Source organism: Phaethon aethereus (assembly GCF_964289735.1).
Source record: "Phaethon aethereus genome assembly, chromosome: 5".
In the NCBI taxonomy this organism is placed as follows: Eukaryota; Metazoa; Chordata; class Aves; order Phaethontiformes; family Phaethontidae; genus Phaethon; species Phaethon aethereus.
Genome location: NC_138579.1, coordinates 4,203,900 through 4,222,845, shown reverse-complemented (window position 1 = coordinate 4,222,845; position 18,946 = coordinate 4,203,900). Strand labels below are relative to the sequence as shown.

Genomic DNA, 18,946 nt, shown 5'->3' with positions numbered 1-18,946 from the left:
TTTAACCCAGGCAGCAGTTTTCAAACCAAAGTTTGCTAATTAGTTGTAAGATGTTGCTAAGTAGCCTTGACAGGCCAAGAGCTTAGCCTTGCTCTGCAGGGACTGCCCCTCAGCAAGCCTTCTGGGGAGCTGCAAGACAAGAGGATCAGTGACAAGCAAAGATGAGCCAGTCACAGGTGTGGTCAACAAAATGAGGCAGAACTCCTACAAAGTAAACAGGCTCTTACAAAGTAAACAAGCTGCTGGACCTTCCACCAGCAAAGGCAGCATCAGAAGAGATCCTCACAGTACAAAATGGCTCCACAGTTTAGATTCATGCCTTCAAACTCAGCTGCATGAACTGCCTCGACAGTTCCCAACTTGAAAACTTTAAAGCACTTGTAAGTGCATGGCCTTAATTGTCTCTGATGCTTTAGAAGAGCTGAGGTGAATCCTTTAGGTCTTGATACTATTACGGCCAGTGCTTTGGACCTCAGTTTTCAAAGACCAACTCAAATTTTACCTCAGATGATGCAACTATTGCCTTACAAAGGGAACTATTCCTTCAATATCAGTTTGAAGATGCATTATTCTAGTAGACAAATGGACCATACTAGCTTGTTCAACTTGTTAAATTGACCTATAACTAATTTAACAAGCAACTTTTTAATGCTAGCTGAAAGAATTCAGTCTTGATGTGTCTAAAATTGGTAGCTGCCTTCTGTATTAATTTAGCACATTACTATTTTATTAACCAGTACTGTTAAACTTGCATAAAAAAGGTAGAGATTTTTAGAACAGTACTTTCTCTTAAATTGATCTCAGAGTGTAAAGCTCAAAACAGTTCAGTATATAATGAGGTTTTATAACAAGGTAAAGAGTTAATACTGATTAGATCACTGCTGTTGCTCAATTGCCATTAGTGCATACTGCAGTTTGTAAAGCACATTTCTACAAGCATGACCATAATACATACTGAGAACAAGGTGAGTTTTAGCAAACTTTTTCTTTACTAAAGTCTCTTGTTATAAATTACACAAATAACTTTATAAACAAATCCCCCCAGCTTGCATTTTGTTTAAAGTAATAACTTTATATCATACAAATAAAGAAATTTCAAGTATGAAAAGTGCATTATTGCAATAATACCTCTTTGCAAGTCCAAAAATCTTGGTTTAGAATAAAACTGTAAAGTGTAAAAAAGGAGTAAAACAATCAGTGCCATCTATTCATTCAAGAAGTCCAACATCTTAAAAATGATGCTTAGTGTGTTGCAGAGGCAGATTTACATCTGAAAGCAACATGTAATTGAAAATAAGCTATGTGTGTTCATCATTTTTCCCTAGTTTTCTTCACCTTTCTTGGTAGGAATTGACAATACAAACAGTGCTGTACTCAGATATTATCCGTTCTGTGCTGCTGCCACTTGCATGGTTCCAAGTTCTTCATCTTCTTCATGCATTCGCTTTAAACTTCCTGCAAAAGGAAAGAGGAAGGAGAATACATCTAAAAACACCAGCTCTAGTAATGCACAGCTGTGAGGATGACTACAGGGCAGTTGTTATGGTCTTTCTGCAGGGACTCTACCCTTTGAAGACAGCTTTTGGGACAGCCAGCTGCTAACAGCACTCTTCTTCCCTTGCACCTCGCCACATGAAAATTTCCTAGAACCACCATTTTTTGCACTCCCTTTATCTCTCTCCCCAAACTCCATTTTCACTGACCTTTAGCAGGGGTTGCTACTGGCACACCCCTGTATGATTAAGGTAACATTTTTTACATGCTGTAATCCCGTTATCTGTTTAAAGGCACAGAAAAACCTTTTTTCAGAGCAACTGCCTTAAAATTAAGGGCAGCAGTTATGTCACGAACAGTGGCTGCTTCCAACCTATTGCTCTTGATTCCTGTAGGGAACTCGGGGTTTTGAAGGACAGAGAGAGGCAAGGCCCTTCTCCATTATGTCATGGAAGCGCAGACAACAACACAGGAAAGTCCAACCGTAGGAGAACAGAATATTGAAGTACTGCATACTGAAGTTTGAACATAGCTTGAACACCAACTGCAGCCATGTCCTTCCCAAGTTTGAGATTCACTGCTGCTGGGGGTTTAGTCAGTGAGTATGAAAGTCACCTCACAATAGCAGGTAAGACAGGCAGCATCACACACAACAGGAGAGGCTTCTGACCTGTAGTACCAGGCGGAACTGAGAGGGATCTCTCCAACTGCAGTGGTGACATCATCTGGATGGTTAATTTTGCTAGATAGATGGCTTCATATTCCTGAAAAAGTTTAGTAATACATATTACTATTAATTTGGCATAATGCTTTGTAAGGATGAGAAGGACTAATTCAGAGAGTTCACTAGGATGGACTAGAGAGTATCTTATAGTAAGGCAGAGATTTTAGAGGGGAGTTCTTTGTTGCTCTGACGCGAATGACGAACTGTCAGGAAGACAGAGCAAAAGAAAACTTAAAGGATGACAAGGTATGGCTTTAAGGAAGAGAGTAAACTTCATTAAAAAAAATTCTGTGAGAATGTTCACAGAACTCAGTGTTTCCAGAAGGCAATTCAGACAGTAGGAACAAACCAAACATAGAATACAGTAGCTTTAGAGATTTGTTACAAGGGCAAACCATACATGGCCTTGAAGTTGTATTTTAGTGACATGTCACACTTTCAGTGCTACACCACAACTCCTCACAGGAGTTACTTAAAAAAAAAAAAAAAATCCCCCCACAAACTCAGGAGATATTCAGTCATCTTGCTGCTAGCCACCTAAGTGATAGCAGAGACGCTGCAAATCTGTTTCAACATACTGTCCTAATGTTTGCCCACCATTCACTCAGTAGACTCCTGGAATATGAGAAAGCAACTTCACGATACCGCTGTTTGCCGTTTCAGACTTCTGAATTTCATCACCTATGAACTCATCACTGATGTGTGCCACAATATTCACTTTGCAGTTTCCTTAGCCACCAATTAAGCTGTTTCAGAGCCTCTAAATCACTGCACAAAACAGGATTTTTATTTTTCCTCCATTCCTGGATTTGCTTTGTCTAAAGCTTAAGTCTAATGAACTACGGTACCCACTCATCTGCCTCCCAAGCTCTACTATGGCTTCTGACATTTACTTGAAGCATACTTAGGCTTTTACATTTTCAAGCATTTAAAGTAGAAACAGCTATTTTGCAGGAAAAGGATTCATCAAATGGCTTGAGTTATGACCAGAAAAAAGGAGAAAGTCACCTGAAGTTGATGGACAAATCCAGCATTAGGATTAATACAGAATCTTCTTTCTTGAACATATGTAAATGCATCCCTTAACAAGAGGGGAGAGAAAATACTTCAGTGGAAAACAGACTGTAACAAAAGTCTCTATGGTTGCAGGAGTCTTTCTTCCAATTATCAGTTCTGCAGAAATGTACAGCCTCTAAATGCTCCTCAGAACTGGCTGGTATAACTGAAATCGTTTGGACAAAATAGGAAGCAGTAGTTGTAAAAATACTATTTGCCCACACCCAACTCCAGCTTTCAGCTTGCTGGCCTGTTTTCACCACAGTACATAGAACAGCCTCTTGGGCCTGTCCTATAGTTCTAGGTAGGCTGGTATCCTGTTCCCATTAGCAGCAGGTACCTGCTTCATCTTAAGGAAAGATTGTAAGCAAACCTGCAGTGAAGTGAAACGGAATTATCTGCCCCATGTAAAGTCTTCACTCAATCTCAGTAGGTAACAACTGGCTTATGTGTCAATACATGACTGTTTATGTTCCCTCCAAAATTATTATTCACTTGAATTAAAAAAAAAAGACCTACAGATGTATCAGACTAAGAAATCTGTACTACAGTACTCTCTCACTTCAGCCTTTTCAGACAACTGGTTAACTACATGGCCACGGTCTGTTCTTACCTGTACTTCACCCCAAATGTTTCCATTATGTATGCAATAACTAAGGCAGCACTGAAAAGAAACAAAAAAAAAAAGTAAAATAGATTCCCATAGTCTAAAAAAAAAAAACCCCACAAATTAATAAGCAGAATGGAGAGTTTCCTACCTTCTAGAAATCCCTGCATTTCCATGGACAAGAACTTTTCCTGAGAAGGAAAAAAAACCAAACAACAAACAAACCATACTTGTATAGACTGAAGAAAATTCTTTGAAGTGTAGTTTTTCTCTGTTATGGAGAACTCCACAGTAGCAAGGTACCTCCTAAGAATAATAGGTGCACCTCACTTCACTCTAGATTACTAACTATACTCTGTCCATTACTGCCCTGGGATACAGAAGCATGGATTCCTGCTCCTCTGAGGATATTGAGTAACAGAACCTGCATTCCAGGACCACAATGCAGATTTAAGGCCCTACATTAGAGAGGAAACAAACAAAAAAACCCCTCATGCACAGAACACAGTTGTGTTTTAAAGTGAAAAAACAGATATACAGAGAGGCTTGTTTTCCAGTCGGAGCCAAAAGGAAAGAAGAACACTTTGCTCTGAACTTGTATAATAAAGTTCAAGTCAAGCACAATAAAACCTCAAATGTAAGTAAGTTTCGTACTTAAGAGCCTCTAATACATACCACTAAAAGTTAGTTTTAAAGCTTTAACAACAGTGCATTAGTAAAGGAAGGAAAAAAGTTAATAGGACTTTACCTCCACTTTGTAAACTTCCATCAATAAATTCTTTAGTCTAAAAAGAAAAAAAAATTACAAGACTCAGTTTCAGATTACTGTAAATGTTACTGCTACTTGCATTTAAATTTGGTAGAATTTTTGTATCAGTCTTTATATACAGTGACAATAATGTACTCTGTTTATACAGACTTAGATATCACTTCACCTGGACATTGCTATTTCTTTTAGACTCTTAACTATCCATAAAATTGTCAGTCAAAAACTCATGCGGAGAGGAACAAAAAAGCATAAAAATCCACTATATGTGTGCCTTTTATAATCATTATGTCACATGTTATGCCACTATAATAAAAAGTATCTTCCAAACATGTTTGCTTAATGGGGGGGGGGGGGGGGGGGGGCAAACATTATGTATGTTTCCATACATAATGGTAACATTTGGGGGGAACAAACATGAAAACGACCAAAAAACCCCACATGCATCAACAGCAATATAGCCCAGACCACACTACTGACACTTGTGTCTTCATGGAAGTCCTCCAAAGATAATTTCAGTTATAAAGTAGGTCTAATCAATCTATAAGGTGAGACGTGATGTCTGTGGAATACTGCCCGGTTGAAACAGACAATTAGATGAAGAACAAAAGCTAAACAAATTATTGTCGGGAAAACTCAAACTAGACTCTTAAAAATATACCATCACAGAGGTACTCGGATGTCAGAAGCTGCGAGATTTGCAAAGGATGTTGTTTGATCAAATGGCATTATACTTTGGAAAAGCTGCAAGCCATTACCTGATTTGCCACCTTGTTCTGCAAAAACATGACCACCTGTGTCATATACAGGGAAGCCAGAAAAGCTTTTTGGTGGGGTTTTTTTGGGGTGGGCAAAGGAACAAAATACTTTTGCTCAGTTGCAAACTAACCTAAAATAAAGATACAAAACCATAGACCAAAACTAAGGGTTTGTTCCATTTCCAAATGGCAGTATGTAATAGCTACTGTTTAACTTAAAGTTACTTTTTAATTCCTCTATAGTAAACATGTTTCAAGATGCTGTAGAACTTAGTTACACTAACTGGCTACTATTTTCTGTTGAGTTTGTTTTAGTATATGATCCAAAGAGATGTAAATACTCTTGGGCTCAAAAACTAAAGTTTCCTACAGGTCAGGTTCTCCAGCATTCTCCCACAGCTTTTTTTTTTTTTTTTTGACCATAATAAGATACAGCTTTTACAACTCTGCCTCAGTTTCTTGGAAAAGCAGTTAATGACACTTACTAAAAAGTGGCAATAATAAGTCACTTAAGAGTTCGCAGCTGAGGCTGGGCATCCCAAATTTGAAAATCAGTATCTCTTAGTTCAGAAAAGTCTTAATGGGCAACTCCATTCCCAGTCCATTCACATTAACACACAAATACTTACCATAGGGAAAAAACGTATTATATTCTCAACTGGATTATCTGCAATATCCAAGACTAAATACCTACAATGAAAACAGTTGCTATGAGTACACAATGACACCAAGTTGCTGCCACCTGTACACGTACAGCTGATTCAGCCCCGCTACAATACTCAAACCTGCAGAAGGAAGCCAGCACTACCCTCCTGGCTTCACTTTCTGGTCTGAGCTCCAGAACATCTGCAAACAAGCAACCTCTGGGTCTGTCCTTACAAGGAAATAAGAGAGGAACCTTCTCCAACATCCCCTGACAAAATCACCTGTCAGAGTGGAGCAATTCACAAGTATTATGCTACACGTGACTCAACTTTGAGATCTGTGTACTACATCCTCACATGCTCCCCATCAGTTTACAAACTGGGCCAGTGTTCTTTCCTGGGACTCTACGCAACTTTTTCAGAGGTACAAGCATTCTGATTAAGTTACCTCAAACGTTTTATTAGCAGGACAAACTGTACTCAGAACTTACAACTTTAAAACTGAAGACAGTCACTGTAAACTAATGGATACTTCTCATTTGCAGTGCTGTTTCTGTCTAGAATTGAATGGTTTCTGTCTGGAAACTTCATGGTTTGGATTTAAGAGTCTTCTTATACCTTAGCACATTTTTCAAATACTTTTGACAACGTGAAAATATTTGGAAAGGACACTAACACAAAAAATCTCATTAATATAGAATAAGGCATTTAAAAGTAAGATCTTTCATTGTTTGCAGTTCTGCATGTTACGATCATTTCTCACCTAAATAACTGTTGGAAGTTTGGTTTAATAAAATTTGCTTCAATGTTTTGCCGTATGCATACTACATGGGTTATTCCATGTTTCTGAAGTATAGGTAGCTGTGGAAAAAGAAAAAAACAGATTTTTAAATTACTGAATCCATCTATTGCACAGCAATAAAAAGAAAAGCTATACTTAAATACACAATAGGGCCATATCATGTCCTCAAGGAAAATCGGAGCTCATTTTCTAATATTCATAGCATAGTGTGAAAAATTTTGTCTTTCAAAAAGACAAACCAACCATTAGGAGCTGCAAGAAAAAGCATTCCTAACAATGATAAAAGGAACAGGCAATAAGGCAGGCATTCAATGAACTTGTTTGTCTCTGCCCACATTGCCTGAAATGGCAAGTCCCTGCATGATGCAGTATCCAGATAGCATTTGATTCTTGCTGGAATCAGACCACTGGAAGTAAGATCATTTAAACTATGAGGTAAGCTTGAAGATACAAGCTTTGTCTTAGCAGCAGTTGACTTTACTGTAGATGCAATTTACCTTATTTTACTACGTATGTGTCCGTTCCCGGTTCCCATTTGTATTGCAACACTTTAGCAAAGGAAATAGATTGCCCAATCAAGTAATGTGCAAGTCTCAAATGTTCTACCTTTTTCTACGAAAAATTATATTCAAGCTTAATCATAAGACTCAATTTAATGCAAAAAGCTAACACATGAATGCTTACCACAATTAGGGTGCAAGTCACTTCAAACCTGCACTTTTCTCTGGTTTGTAAGGAGTAGGTAAAGCTGACTAGCTGAACTGAGAGAGCATGCACTTGTGTGTGTACGCACATGTGCAGAACTTCAAGCCACATAAAAAAACTGATTTGGGCTCTTTTTAATTTTTCTCCTGACGTAACACTTCAGCTCACAAGATTGTCACGGAAAACAGAGTCTTGCAAGTGTCAACGGCCCCTGCGTGTGCCACAAGTGGTAGTTCAGATTTGCTCTGGAAGGAGGAGGCATTGACACCAGCCCCAGTCAGATAATCCTGCAGGCTAAAAGGACCATCCCATAAATGCACCAGGTATTACTTCTACTCTGACATGTTTCAGGTTCCAGTTCAGGACTGCAACCAAATTTGCACCTGTATGGGTAACACTTAAACATACCGCCAAAGTAACAAATCACCACGGCAAAGTTTCCGTATGAAACACTCTTCTAGAAATCATACCTTGCTTTTCATAGCTGAAGAATATGGGCCTAAAAATAACCCAGGTAAAATTTCCTAGGGGACAGAAAAACAGACATTTAATACCAACTCAGAATTATTTTAAATAATACATTTCAGTCAACTCAGACTATGGCCATGGAAACAAGTAATTTAGATATTAGTGAGAGGTGTGTTATTAACTGTCATTTATAACAGAACAGGGGGGAAAAAAATCAGTTTGGCAAAATAAAAGAAACATGATCTTTATGCAAGAGATCTTGTTTTGGAACAGGAATCTAGTCCTTTATTTGGACTAAGTTCCAGTTTCATTACTACATTTTACCCAGCCCCAGATCAAATGAAGGGAGCTCTAACTTCGTATGTAATCGTGTTGTGCAATTAATTCCAAATCACTCCCACGGAAAAAGATACATGCATTGCAAGCCTCCTAGCTTTGTTCTACTAGTAGGAAAACATCAATTTTTAACCATTTATCTGTCCACCAATAAAGACATGTAGGTCTGTTTGTGCAAATATTTGGCTGACACCATGATAGGAAAATTTTAATTGTCCAGAGCTCCTACTTGAAAACACTTACCTCCAACGAAATTTAAGTTAAAAAGCAAGGCTCCAATACATTTTTAGCAACCATCTCCTAAAAACATTCATGAAAACAAAAATATAGTATTTTGGAGATTCTGAAGAGAAGATGATAATTTTTTTTTTTTTTTTTTTTTAGTACTTGCACAACACAGATCCAAGCACACCTGCACTCTAAGCTGGCAATTCTCACACATCTCTCCCATGGTGCTGCCTGACATTTCACCCTAAAGACTGATTTTGATACCAGCTCTATTGTAGGGCACTTTCTTTTTCTTACTGAATGCACCATGGGTTTTGACTCAAATGGTAAATAAGAGTGTGTCATACCTGCATCTCTCTCCTCATGGGATAGGTCCAATCCTTAAAATAAAACAAAAAATAATTATATAGGAACATAAAGGGAAAAACAAATTCATTCAGAGATCTTACGGAAAAGAATCAAAATCTATTTTCTGCAGAAAATCATCCAACTCTATCAGAACTGTCCAGAGCAAATGCCAGGACCAACATTTTCATCCTTTGCTTCATTTTACAGAATTGCCAAAGCTGAACAGAAAAATGCTCAGGCAGATTCTATTCCTGTCTTTCCTTCTTTACAACTCCCACTGTCCTCTATTAACAGGCTCTTACTCATTCTTTGACCCTCACACATGAAGGAGTTGTATCTGAAATCAGTTACCAGCTGGAGGAAAAAAAAGGAAATAGTCAAATATATCAAATAAAATAGACTGCATACATTTATTTACGTAACTTTTGTTGGTTGCTCCACACACACTGGCAGCCAAGAAAAAAAAAAAAAACAAAACTTTGCCATATGTCCTTCTTGTTGATGTTCCAATCTCCTCAAAACTATGACAAAGTTGAACTCTAAATTTTCAACAACTGAAGTGAGATCAGGATTAACACCAAGAAAGATCCAGGACCTTAAACCGCATTATTGTCCACCTTAGCACCTGCAATTGTACCAGTAGCACCAATTTCACATTAACCACCTTTTTACTAAGACACACAAAAAAAATCCAGTGCTTCCCCCAGACACACACAGTTATGCAACAAGGTTTTGCTAGCTCCTGTTAGCAGAATTAGAAAGAATTTTAGTACCAGTAAAGTTATTCTGAAAACCACTTGAATTGAATCTGGGACAGCATTTCTGAGAAAGGAAACAAACATTAAGCCACTCAACTCTTTGAATACTACCTAAAATGGTAGTACAAACAGGGAAATAAAATACACTTAAATGGTCTTTGCTGAAGACATAGGGAGGTAAGCGAAGTTACTTCTGCATGTTCCAGCTGTAATAATAAAAGCTCCTGGCACTAGAAAGTAGAAATCCTTGTGACAAAAGGATGATATTTACAGAACTGTATCATTTGAAGGTTGACCTAAGAGTGTTTTAGCATAATTCCATTGTCTCACTGTGTATATGAAAGCATAATTCATTCACCAAAAAGCAAGATGACTCCAGTTTTATCCAAGCATAAAAACAATATTATGAGAAATAAACTCTGAAAAGCTTAAGCTACACTCCAGGAGTATACAAGTGCTTAAGTGGGTTTATTACTCTATTTATAAACTTGTAGAGTTTAGAAGTTTTAATCTGGAGCACAAAGAAAACACAAATTCATCACTACTTTCGTCAAGGGGACTTAGCAATACGTTACAAATATTCCTTTCAAATGCATGAGAAATAGGAAATTGCGTTAGTCCCAACAGCTGTAAGCTGTGCAAAATAAGCAGGCAAGAATTCATCAATATATAGTCCAAAGGAAATGAAACCCAAAAGACAACAGATGCCATAGATGTTCTGAACAAGAAAAAAAAGTCAGTATTGGCTCCAGACATTAGTCTTCAGTGTTCTTCAAGAAGCCAAAAAGGTACAGTTTCCAATGGGATTTAGTGTACAAAATAAATATCTGAAAGGTGATGTCTCAGATTAAACGTTTTCTTTATACAAGTACACCAACTACTGAAAGAGTGATTCTGGTGATTTCCTGACAGCCCTTCAAGGCTGTTGAAACTAACAATGCAAGATTATTCAAATACTATGCAAAATTATGTAAAAAATAATCTATCAATGCAGACTGAACCCAAGCAGCAGTCTCATTTTAAGGAATTCATTCATCAACCAGGTTTTCCACACTGTTGGAAGCACCCAGCAGACAAATAATAACTGAAAGTTTCTCTTCTTATCAGACCAAATACAAGAATTCTGCTAAGAAAATGACTAATGATGCTAGAGTTGGAGAGAGTAACAGCACTCCTGGCTGTTACTCCAAGTATTTGGTAGGTTCTACAGAATGAGTGACAACTCACTGGAAGAAGTGATCTTCAATACTCACAAGACAAAAGTAAAGACAAGGAATGCAAACACGTCACACAATCCCAAAACTTTAAAGAGGAGCCACTTGCCTCTGACAGATCTTCCCAAACTAGACTGTGATTCACTGATGGACAACTTTAAAAGATACCTCAGGCTTTTTTGCTGAGGGTGTTCACAGCACCTATCTGCTGTATTTTGTATTTGCACAAATTAAATGCCAGGAACTATCTAGAGCACTTCAACTACTGTCCCAGAATGGAGCAACCAGCAAGAGAAAAGAAAATAAAGTATGTTTAAACCCCCCCTTCCCCATCTACAGCCAATCTCCAGCTGAAATAAATTGAAGATATGAATGAATAGGCGAGACTTGTTTACACTACAAAGAGCTTCTCAGTAACCAATATCCAAACTACATCAAGAGTTACTCTGCCAACAGTTATGGTTATTTTGTCAATATTTTGCCACAGCTATACCTGTTCTTCTTGAGAAGAGTTTAATGGCAAAAAAACTAGCACCTTACACTGACGTGTGCAAATGCATGTACATGGAGACTTTTTCCTGAAAGTGCAACCTTGGCTAGGACTTTAATTAAAACATTGATAATATGAATTTTATATTAACAGCCCCAACATTGAGACATGTCTTTGCTCAACATCTGCACAAAAGCAAAGACCATGGTTTTAAACACAGCACCACAACATACCTTATGCAATCTGTATATGCCTCAGCAGAAGGAATGTAGTGAAACAGATACACACATGACATCACTTAACTGGTTCCTAACTAATAGTTCAAGTCTGAAGACCCATTACATATAAAACATATATCCTAGTCGGTCCTTACCAAAGCTCAGCTTTGGTTGAAAGGCAATCCGCAGTACTGCACTTTCATTATGATGGTTAAGCTACTGCTGCCTTATAAATAGTAGAGCCTGAAACCACAGCTACCCTAAATGAAGGAGGAAGCTCTCAAAGGTGTTGAAAACAACACCAGTAAAATAAATCAAATCAGTAGTTTAAAGAAGAATCCAACATCAGCAAGTATCTTTCCTAGATTTTAGCCACTGCTCCTTATCTGCTCAGCATCACTAGGCATCAGCCACCAGCTACAACGACACTTTCCCTGCTTTCAAGACCATTACTCAAGTCCTTTGGAAAAGCTGCACACAAATCCCAGTAACACCTTCCTGACCACTCCAGGTGTCTGACCCTTTTCCAACACTCAGACAGCTCTTTTATTGTTGATTAATAGCATCACCTACCTTTCTGTACAGATTTCTCTTCCCATGACAATTCATCACAGGAAGCCTTCTGCATGATTGATTGCTCCTTGCATACCTCAAGAATCTAGGGCTGTCAGAATCCTCTTGCCTAAGTTTGTTTCCCTGTCTAGTAGAATATTCATAGAAGTTATAACACTCCAAAGTCTTTCCTCCAAAGCTGGTACAACGTTCTTCCACAAGCTGTGAAATCAAAGCTGAATACAACTGTTACGGCAATGACAGCCACACATTCTGCTGACCTGCTTCAGTTCCTTCATCTGCTCTGGCCAACTGATCTCTTGGCTATGACTTTGTACCACTCTGCACAGGAAATTAAAATTACAGCTAAACAGTGTTAGAACAATCAGAGGGCATGATTATATTAACTGCCAACACTACCATCACTCCCCCTCAGCAGGCTATGGCTTGGATTGTGGATGGGTCCCCATCCCCTGACACAAAAGCTTTATGCTTAATTCTGACGGAGTTTTAAGTCTAATTTACACAACTAAATGAGATCACATCTTGGTTTTGAAAGTATTTTAGACAGTATTTTGAAAAAAACACTTCCAGCTGATACAGTCCAACAAAACGGGGGGAGCGTTATCATTGAAGACTTGCACGAGAATAAAGCTAGTTACACCGATGGTCTTTGTAAAATGGAACAAACAATCATCAAAAGAAATAACGAAATACCAAAGTCGTAATAGAGCATACTCATTTGACACCCTTTAATAAGAAAATAGACAAATTAAATGAAGTACTGCAAACATATTCAAGAAAAATACTTGAATATTACTGAAAGCTGTCATATCTCACTGTGAAAAATGTTACTCTAAGGGTCTCAAAACTAGCTACAAACAAGAATGGAATGAAATGAAAGGCTGTGTCTGCAGTTTCAGTCATACTTCATGTTCTTGGACAGTTATTCCAGTTAGAAGCATTTTTTTTTATACAGAGAATTATTTCAGTTGGAAGGGACCTACAACAATCATTTAGTCCAACTGCCTGACCACTTCAGGGCTAAATATATATACTTTTTTTCCCCCCAGGTAGAAGTCCTAGTGCAAGTATAAAAAATTAAACCCAGCCTTTTTGTTCACTCAAGATGTGGGCATGCCACTAACAAGAACAGAGCTATGCTAACAAGGTTAAGGAAGGCTTTGACAGTAGTGCTAACCCAAAACAACAGCTGGTTAAAGGGTGAGGTTACATTCCTACCCTTGCACAGTTGTTTAATCCTATAGTCACCACGCTCAGGAAACTGTAATGGCCCAAAACTAACAGCTTTTTTAGCAAAGCTGGTTTTCTACCAAGTAAGCTCCCTGCTCCAGGTCACCAAAGGTCAGATAAGCACTGGGACAAAACCGGTGACAACACTGGACGGTTGGCAGGACGAGTAAAGCCACTTTTTAGCAAAGCCAGCTATTAGACAGGCTTTGCTGTAATGGCAAGTCCCCCCTCAGTCACAGATCCCACTTCAGTCAGTCTCAACAACGGTAAACACGGACTGGGAAGCAGTGCTTAACAGTGTTTTCTGTGTACTTGTAAAGAGCTCGCGGACAATGGGAAGCCCTCATGATACAGACATTTTTGCTTTTGAAAATACAACGGAGTACAAAAACAGGAAGGTGGAGAGGAAAAACAATAGCAGGTGGGAACGACAGAGCACACAGAGGAAGGAAGAAGCGTACAACAGGAACATAAAGGTTATTTTAGCAAAGAGAAACACAAGCCACAGAAAAGGGTAAAAGGTAGATTAAGACAACTAAATGGAAAGTAGAAATGTAATATAGATAAGAAACAAACGTTTCTTATTTGTCCCATCCTGTAACATCGGTCCAAAAGATACTTCTACTAGCTTGTTAAATGCCAATTAGCACACAGGATCATCAGCACTGGCTTTTATTAAAGCACAATAAAGCAGTGAAGGCAGAATTCTTCAGCTTATATGGAGCATATAGCCTAGTGGAAGGACTGCCACACTTCTTGTATTATTTTCTTTTTAAATAGACTTGCACAGAAGTTGAGACTCAAACAAATTTTTTCTAATAGTATTTCTCCTGCATTCACCCCACAGCATTTCTACCCACTACAATAAAAGGTCTCGATGAGTCACTTTTTATGAAGAATCTGTAGAATGTGTACTAATGAACAAGCTTTACCAGAAACACTCTATTCAGATTATTATTAGAATTGTTTAAAATGGTGCAAGTGTGTCCTTTTTGATGTCTTGTTTTTATCTACCCCTCCCTTCTTTTTTATTTTAACTACAGCCTATTGAGTTGGGCTACATTGAGACAGCCAAGGAACATACAGGTCTCTTTACAATCCTCATTTAGATTAAACAAAAGATGCTTTAAGTCCCAAGTTCTACAAACTGCTCCAGTTGTGAGCCACCTTCACATCTGTGTGGATGCCTAGGCACTTCAACAGGCTTCCCACAGATGCAAGGCATAAAAGTTAATCACGACTGACAAGATCGCTCAACTTCAGCTGCCACAGTGCACTTTTGATATATGCAAAGTAGTCTGATAGTATCCCACAGAGTTATGGTCAAAATCTGTCACCTGATTTACATTTTCCAGCATAACACAGCATTTGTTTTAAATTTCTTTTGCTCTATTATGTGGGCAGGTAAAATAAATACTGTAATACAGGCTTCCTACTCATTTTCAAGTCTGCAGGGGAGGGGAATCACTATGTTTAAGAGTGTTATTTGTGTTTCCTATCAAAAGGAAGAGTAAAAAAAGTTCAAGGAATTTGTTCCTTTTAGATGGACTGCACTATTGCATAGTTAAAAAAAGCAGTCAAAAATATGTTAGCATTTCAGACTAAATATAGCTGTTAAGAAATGTACATTTCTTCAAAAATCATGTGCTAAAGAGAACTCAGTTTTTACATGCATAATAAAAAGGCAAATATGACTGCTTAGCCAATAAGCTGATAATTCTATTACAAGAACCATGTCCTAAAAAATTCTAAATACATCATGAATACTAGTTTACTCAGCCTACTTGCAAGCAAATATGCTAATGTTTTAACACAGTAATGAACTGATAATTATTGCTGTGTTCGCATTACATATACCCTACTGTTTTCATTTTTTTTTTTTAAATTTAATAGGAAAATAATTTCCATTAAAGTCCTTGAGCTATTCCAGTCCTTATTTGCCATCTTTCTAAAAGTGCTAAGATGTCTCAGTACCACTACACCAGCATGCACTGTTATTAACCCAACTCTCTTTTAATGGGTCTTTAGCCATACATGTTTATACTGTAACCCAGCACTTCTCAAATCTAAGAAAGTTTGAGACCTCATCTTGAAAAATATGCCAATTTTAGAAAAAGACATATAAATCGAAGTTTAGAAATCGTTTTCATCCCATGTATGATCACTATTACTCGGAAGACTTTGACATACTCACTATCACCAATCTGTAAAAGAACACATTCAGTTTACATTCATGGCATATACCAGAAAAGCTTTGCAAGAATTACGAGTTACGTGTTGAATACCCAAAAAATTAAAAGTAGAAAACACTCAAATGGCATAAGGACCTGTAAAAAAAGAGTTCAGCTCTTAACTGCCATAGACTCACCAGTGAGAAACGGAAGCTGATTTATCCCAGACTTCATTAGCTCATCTTGCAGAACTGGACAATTCACCCAGCACACGGGAACGGACTAGAGGAAGCACCACGAGCCAGCACTGACACACGCTTGTATTGGAGCGTGGCAGATGCTGGCGAATACCTGTCTGTGCTTGACCTATAACAAACATGGTTTCACCACCAGAATGAACTTTAGGTACACACAAACTACCAGGGGGAGGGGGGAGTGACACATGTCACTAAGAGTATTCAGAAGGATGAACTTCTGGTCCGCCAGTTCCTGAGGTGGTATCAGATTAGGAATGCAAAGAAGGCAAACTCTCTCCAGCAGGTAAATATCACTGGCATTTCTTAATGTGGCATTTCACAAGCTCCAAAAAGTACCAATAGCTGAGTAGTTTAGAAAGCCAGCAATCTGTGATACTATGTATGGATTAGGGACATTGCAAACAACCCACAGGACAGAAAACTGACCTATTTATCTAGAGTACATTTCTGCTGTCTGCCTAAATCAATCCAACCGCAGGCTGCTGTCACCCCTTCAACAGATACCCTTGCCCGCTCTCTGACTTTTCCTTGTGCCAACACTGGGGAGTGTGAAGTCGTGCAGTCAACCAGATCAGTTCACCGACTTGGCTTTTTTTTTTAATTATTGTTATTACTTAAGCTGTCACATGGTTACTAGTGTCAGCAGGGAGAAGGGAGCTGGGGGGTGGCAGTTAGGTTGCCTTAAAATGACCACAAAGTTGCACTTAGCCTTGAGGAGCCTACATCAGGAAGTAAACCAGGGATTCCCTGAGTTCTCTCTCCTCCACTTCCCTCCCATGATCTTGAAATCGAATCTACCAAGACAGCATTAAACCATACATAACCAACTTCCTGAAATATTAGAGAGTACTCCTCACTAAACCACCTCCTCATGACAACACACAAGAGATGATCTTCAGCTTTCTGTGAATAATTGCATTTTGTGGGCAGAATTATTTTAGTTTCCTTAGTTTGCTTTTCCAAAGCACCTTCTCAAGGATTGGGCTGAAGGCCCAAGGCTGAAGTCTCTTACGCTTTGCTTAAGAAGTTAGCTCCACAAGAACTTTGACATTCTCACACTGGCTTTTACTTTTCTGTTTCCCCCAAATACTCCAACTATAGTGTATTTAGATCAAGTCCAACATAAATGTAAAGTGTTGAAAGAACTTAACTTAGAGTTTTCAAAAATAGTCTTTGAAATTCTCCATTATGGTCTTGCGTCATGTGAAGTTCTAACATTCTATACATTATGCTATTGAGAGATTGAGCATGAAAAAAGCAAAATTAAAATCCACTCTGAAGGACACTGTATTATAATTTCAGTTTTCATCAGCTAAGAGTTGTTAGACCGGCAGTGACCTCTGTTTTTAAAACCATTTTTACTGCACAGTTGTTTTTAGCTATTCTAAACAGCTCTGAAAAGCCATCCAGCATAATTTAGTTAACCATTTTCAGAAGTAACTGTAGATAATATATTGGTTTCTCCAGAAAGAAAAGATGTTTAAAAACAAACAAATTATAAACCTCACAGGGTGGTATATAATTTGTGTTCAGATACAAACTGATTACAGCTTTCTGAAAACAACCAAGATGCCTTATAAACACCTCCACATCTCTAAAGCAAAGAGGGCATTAAATCTTGACAATAAGAACAAAAAAGAAAAAAAAAAACCATAGTAACTTCCATATTTTAGGTAACTTACCACAATAACAGCGTTCAACAGCAATTCCATTAAAACAGAAATAAATGCTGATGTTCATGAGATAACACCACAATCTATAGACCTCTGAAGAGCTCAGATACTATCAACTTCCCGCACGAACACTGTGACATTTTGCATTAAATATCTGACGCTATCAAAGTGGGACGCTCAGGACTGTTTGTGACACATGAAAACACACCACCAGTATCCAGGGTCAGGACTGAGAAGCCAAGCTCAGAAATCAGACACCACACTGACCCGACTCCTCTGACACCAGGCAGGGTGCAGTTTAGTCTTAGCAGATATTACCACCTGTCTTAGTTTACAGGGAAGCCTTGGCTCTTGAACACCGTAAAAATGCCTCCCCAGTAGACTCATCAGAGTGCCAAATTGTTTCTTGAGTATCTAAGAGTTAGTAGGCACCAACTGTTTGGAAGGGGACACGCAGGTACGCACTGCTAGCTGCTCATCCCCTTTCTGCATGTGCAAAAAGGGGCAAGCAGGCAGCCAGCAGCAGATGGAGGAGAGGACGGGTGACCATACAAAGAGAGAGGGAACAGGCAGCGAAAATCAAAAGGGCGGCTAACAGGCAGGCCATGACACACAAGCACAGAAGAGGGGACAGCAGAGACAGCAAGCTGAGCGGGGCGGGGCCGCCATCAGAGGGCAAAAGCCAAGGGAACGGCTGTCAGGCGAGATGGACCGGGGGGGCTCCCCTGACAGCAGGCACCGCGTCTTCAGGAGGCAGCGCTCGCCAGCAGCCCCGACAGCGGGCAGGCGGGGACAGGCCGGTGGCACCCGGAGGGAAGGAGGTCCGTGAGGGCAGTGGAGACGGCGGGGAGCAGAGGACAAGAGGCAGAGCCGGAGAATGTGGTCGGTGGTCCCAGGGGGGTGGCACAGCGCCCGGCAGCGGGGCCTGCGGAGGAGGGGGGGGTGTCACCGGTACAGGGTGGGGGAAAGGAGGACCTGCGCCTCAGCGGGGACCCGCGGGGGCGGCCAGCGAGGCCTGCGCTGGGTCCTCGGCGGGGACCCGGCGGCCGGGGGGAGCGGGGGAGAGACAACCCCCAACTGCCAGCGGAGACCCGCCGCGGGCGGACAGGTCCCCACAGCCCAGGGCAAGGGGGGGCGCGGACCAGGACCATCCGCGCCACGCGGGGCTGAGCGCGCACGAGGTCGGCGCGGCAGCTGCGCCCACGGCGGGCGGCTCTCCTCCGGCGGGGTCCCTCCGCCGGCTCTCACCTCAGAGTCCTCTTTGGCCTGCGGCAGCGCGGGGAAGGCCGGCTTGGCGAGCTCCATGACCGGGCGCTCTCCGGGCGGGGCAGGACCGGGCAGGGCGGCTATTTGGGCAACGGGCCCGCGGGCTCCGGCTGGGGAGCGGCGGCGGCAGCGGCGACAGCAAGAGGAGGCGGAGGAG

General features: G+C 40.0%; 1 protein-coding gene across 1 annotated transcript; it reads right to left on the bottom strand.

Moving 5' to 3' along the window:
• Positions 1-1,381: 1,381 nt before the first annotated feature.
• Positions 1,382-18,828, bottom strand: STYX (serine/threonine/tyrosine interacting protein; the record flags this gene model as incomplete). The annotated part of the gene is made up of 11 exons (XM_081999808.1): positions 1,382-1,455; positions 2,165-2,258; positions 3,227-3,299; positions 3,888-3,938; positions 4,033-4,072; positions 4,630-4,666; positions 6,035-6,095; positions 6,813-6,910; positions 8,027-8,080; positions 8,936-8,968; positions 18,772-18,828. The coding sequence occupies 11 exons, from the start codon at positions 18,826-18,828 to the stop codon at positions 1,382-1,384; spliced, it is 672 nt and encodes a 223-aa protein (XP_081855934.1).
• Positions 18,829-18,946: the final 118 nt, after the last annotated feature.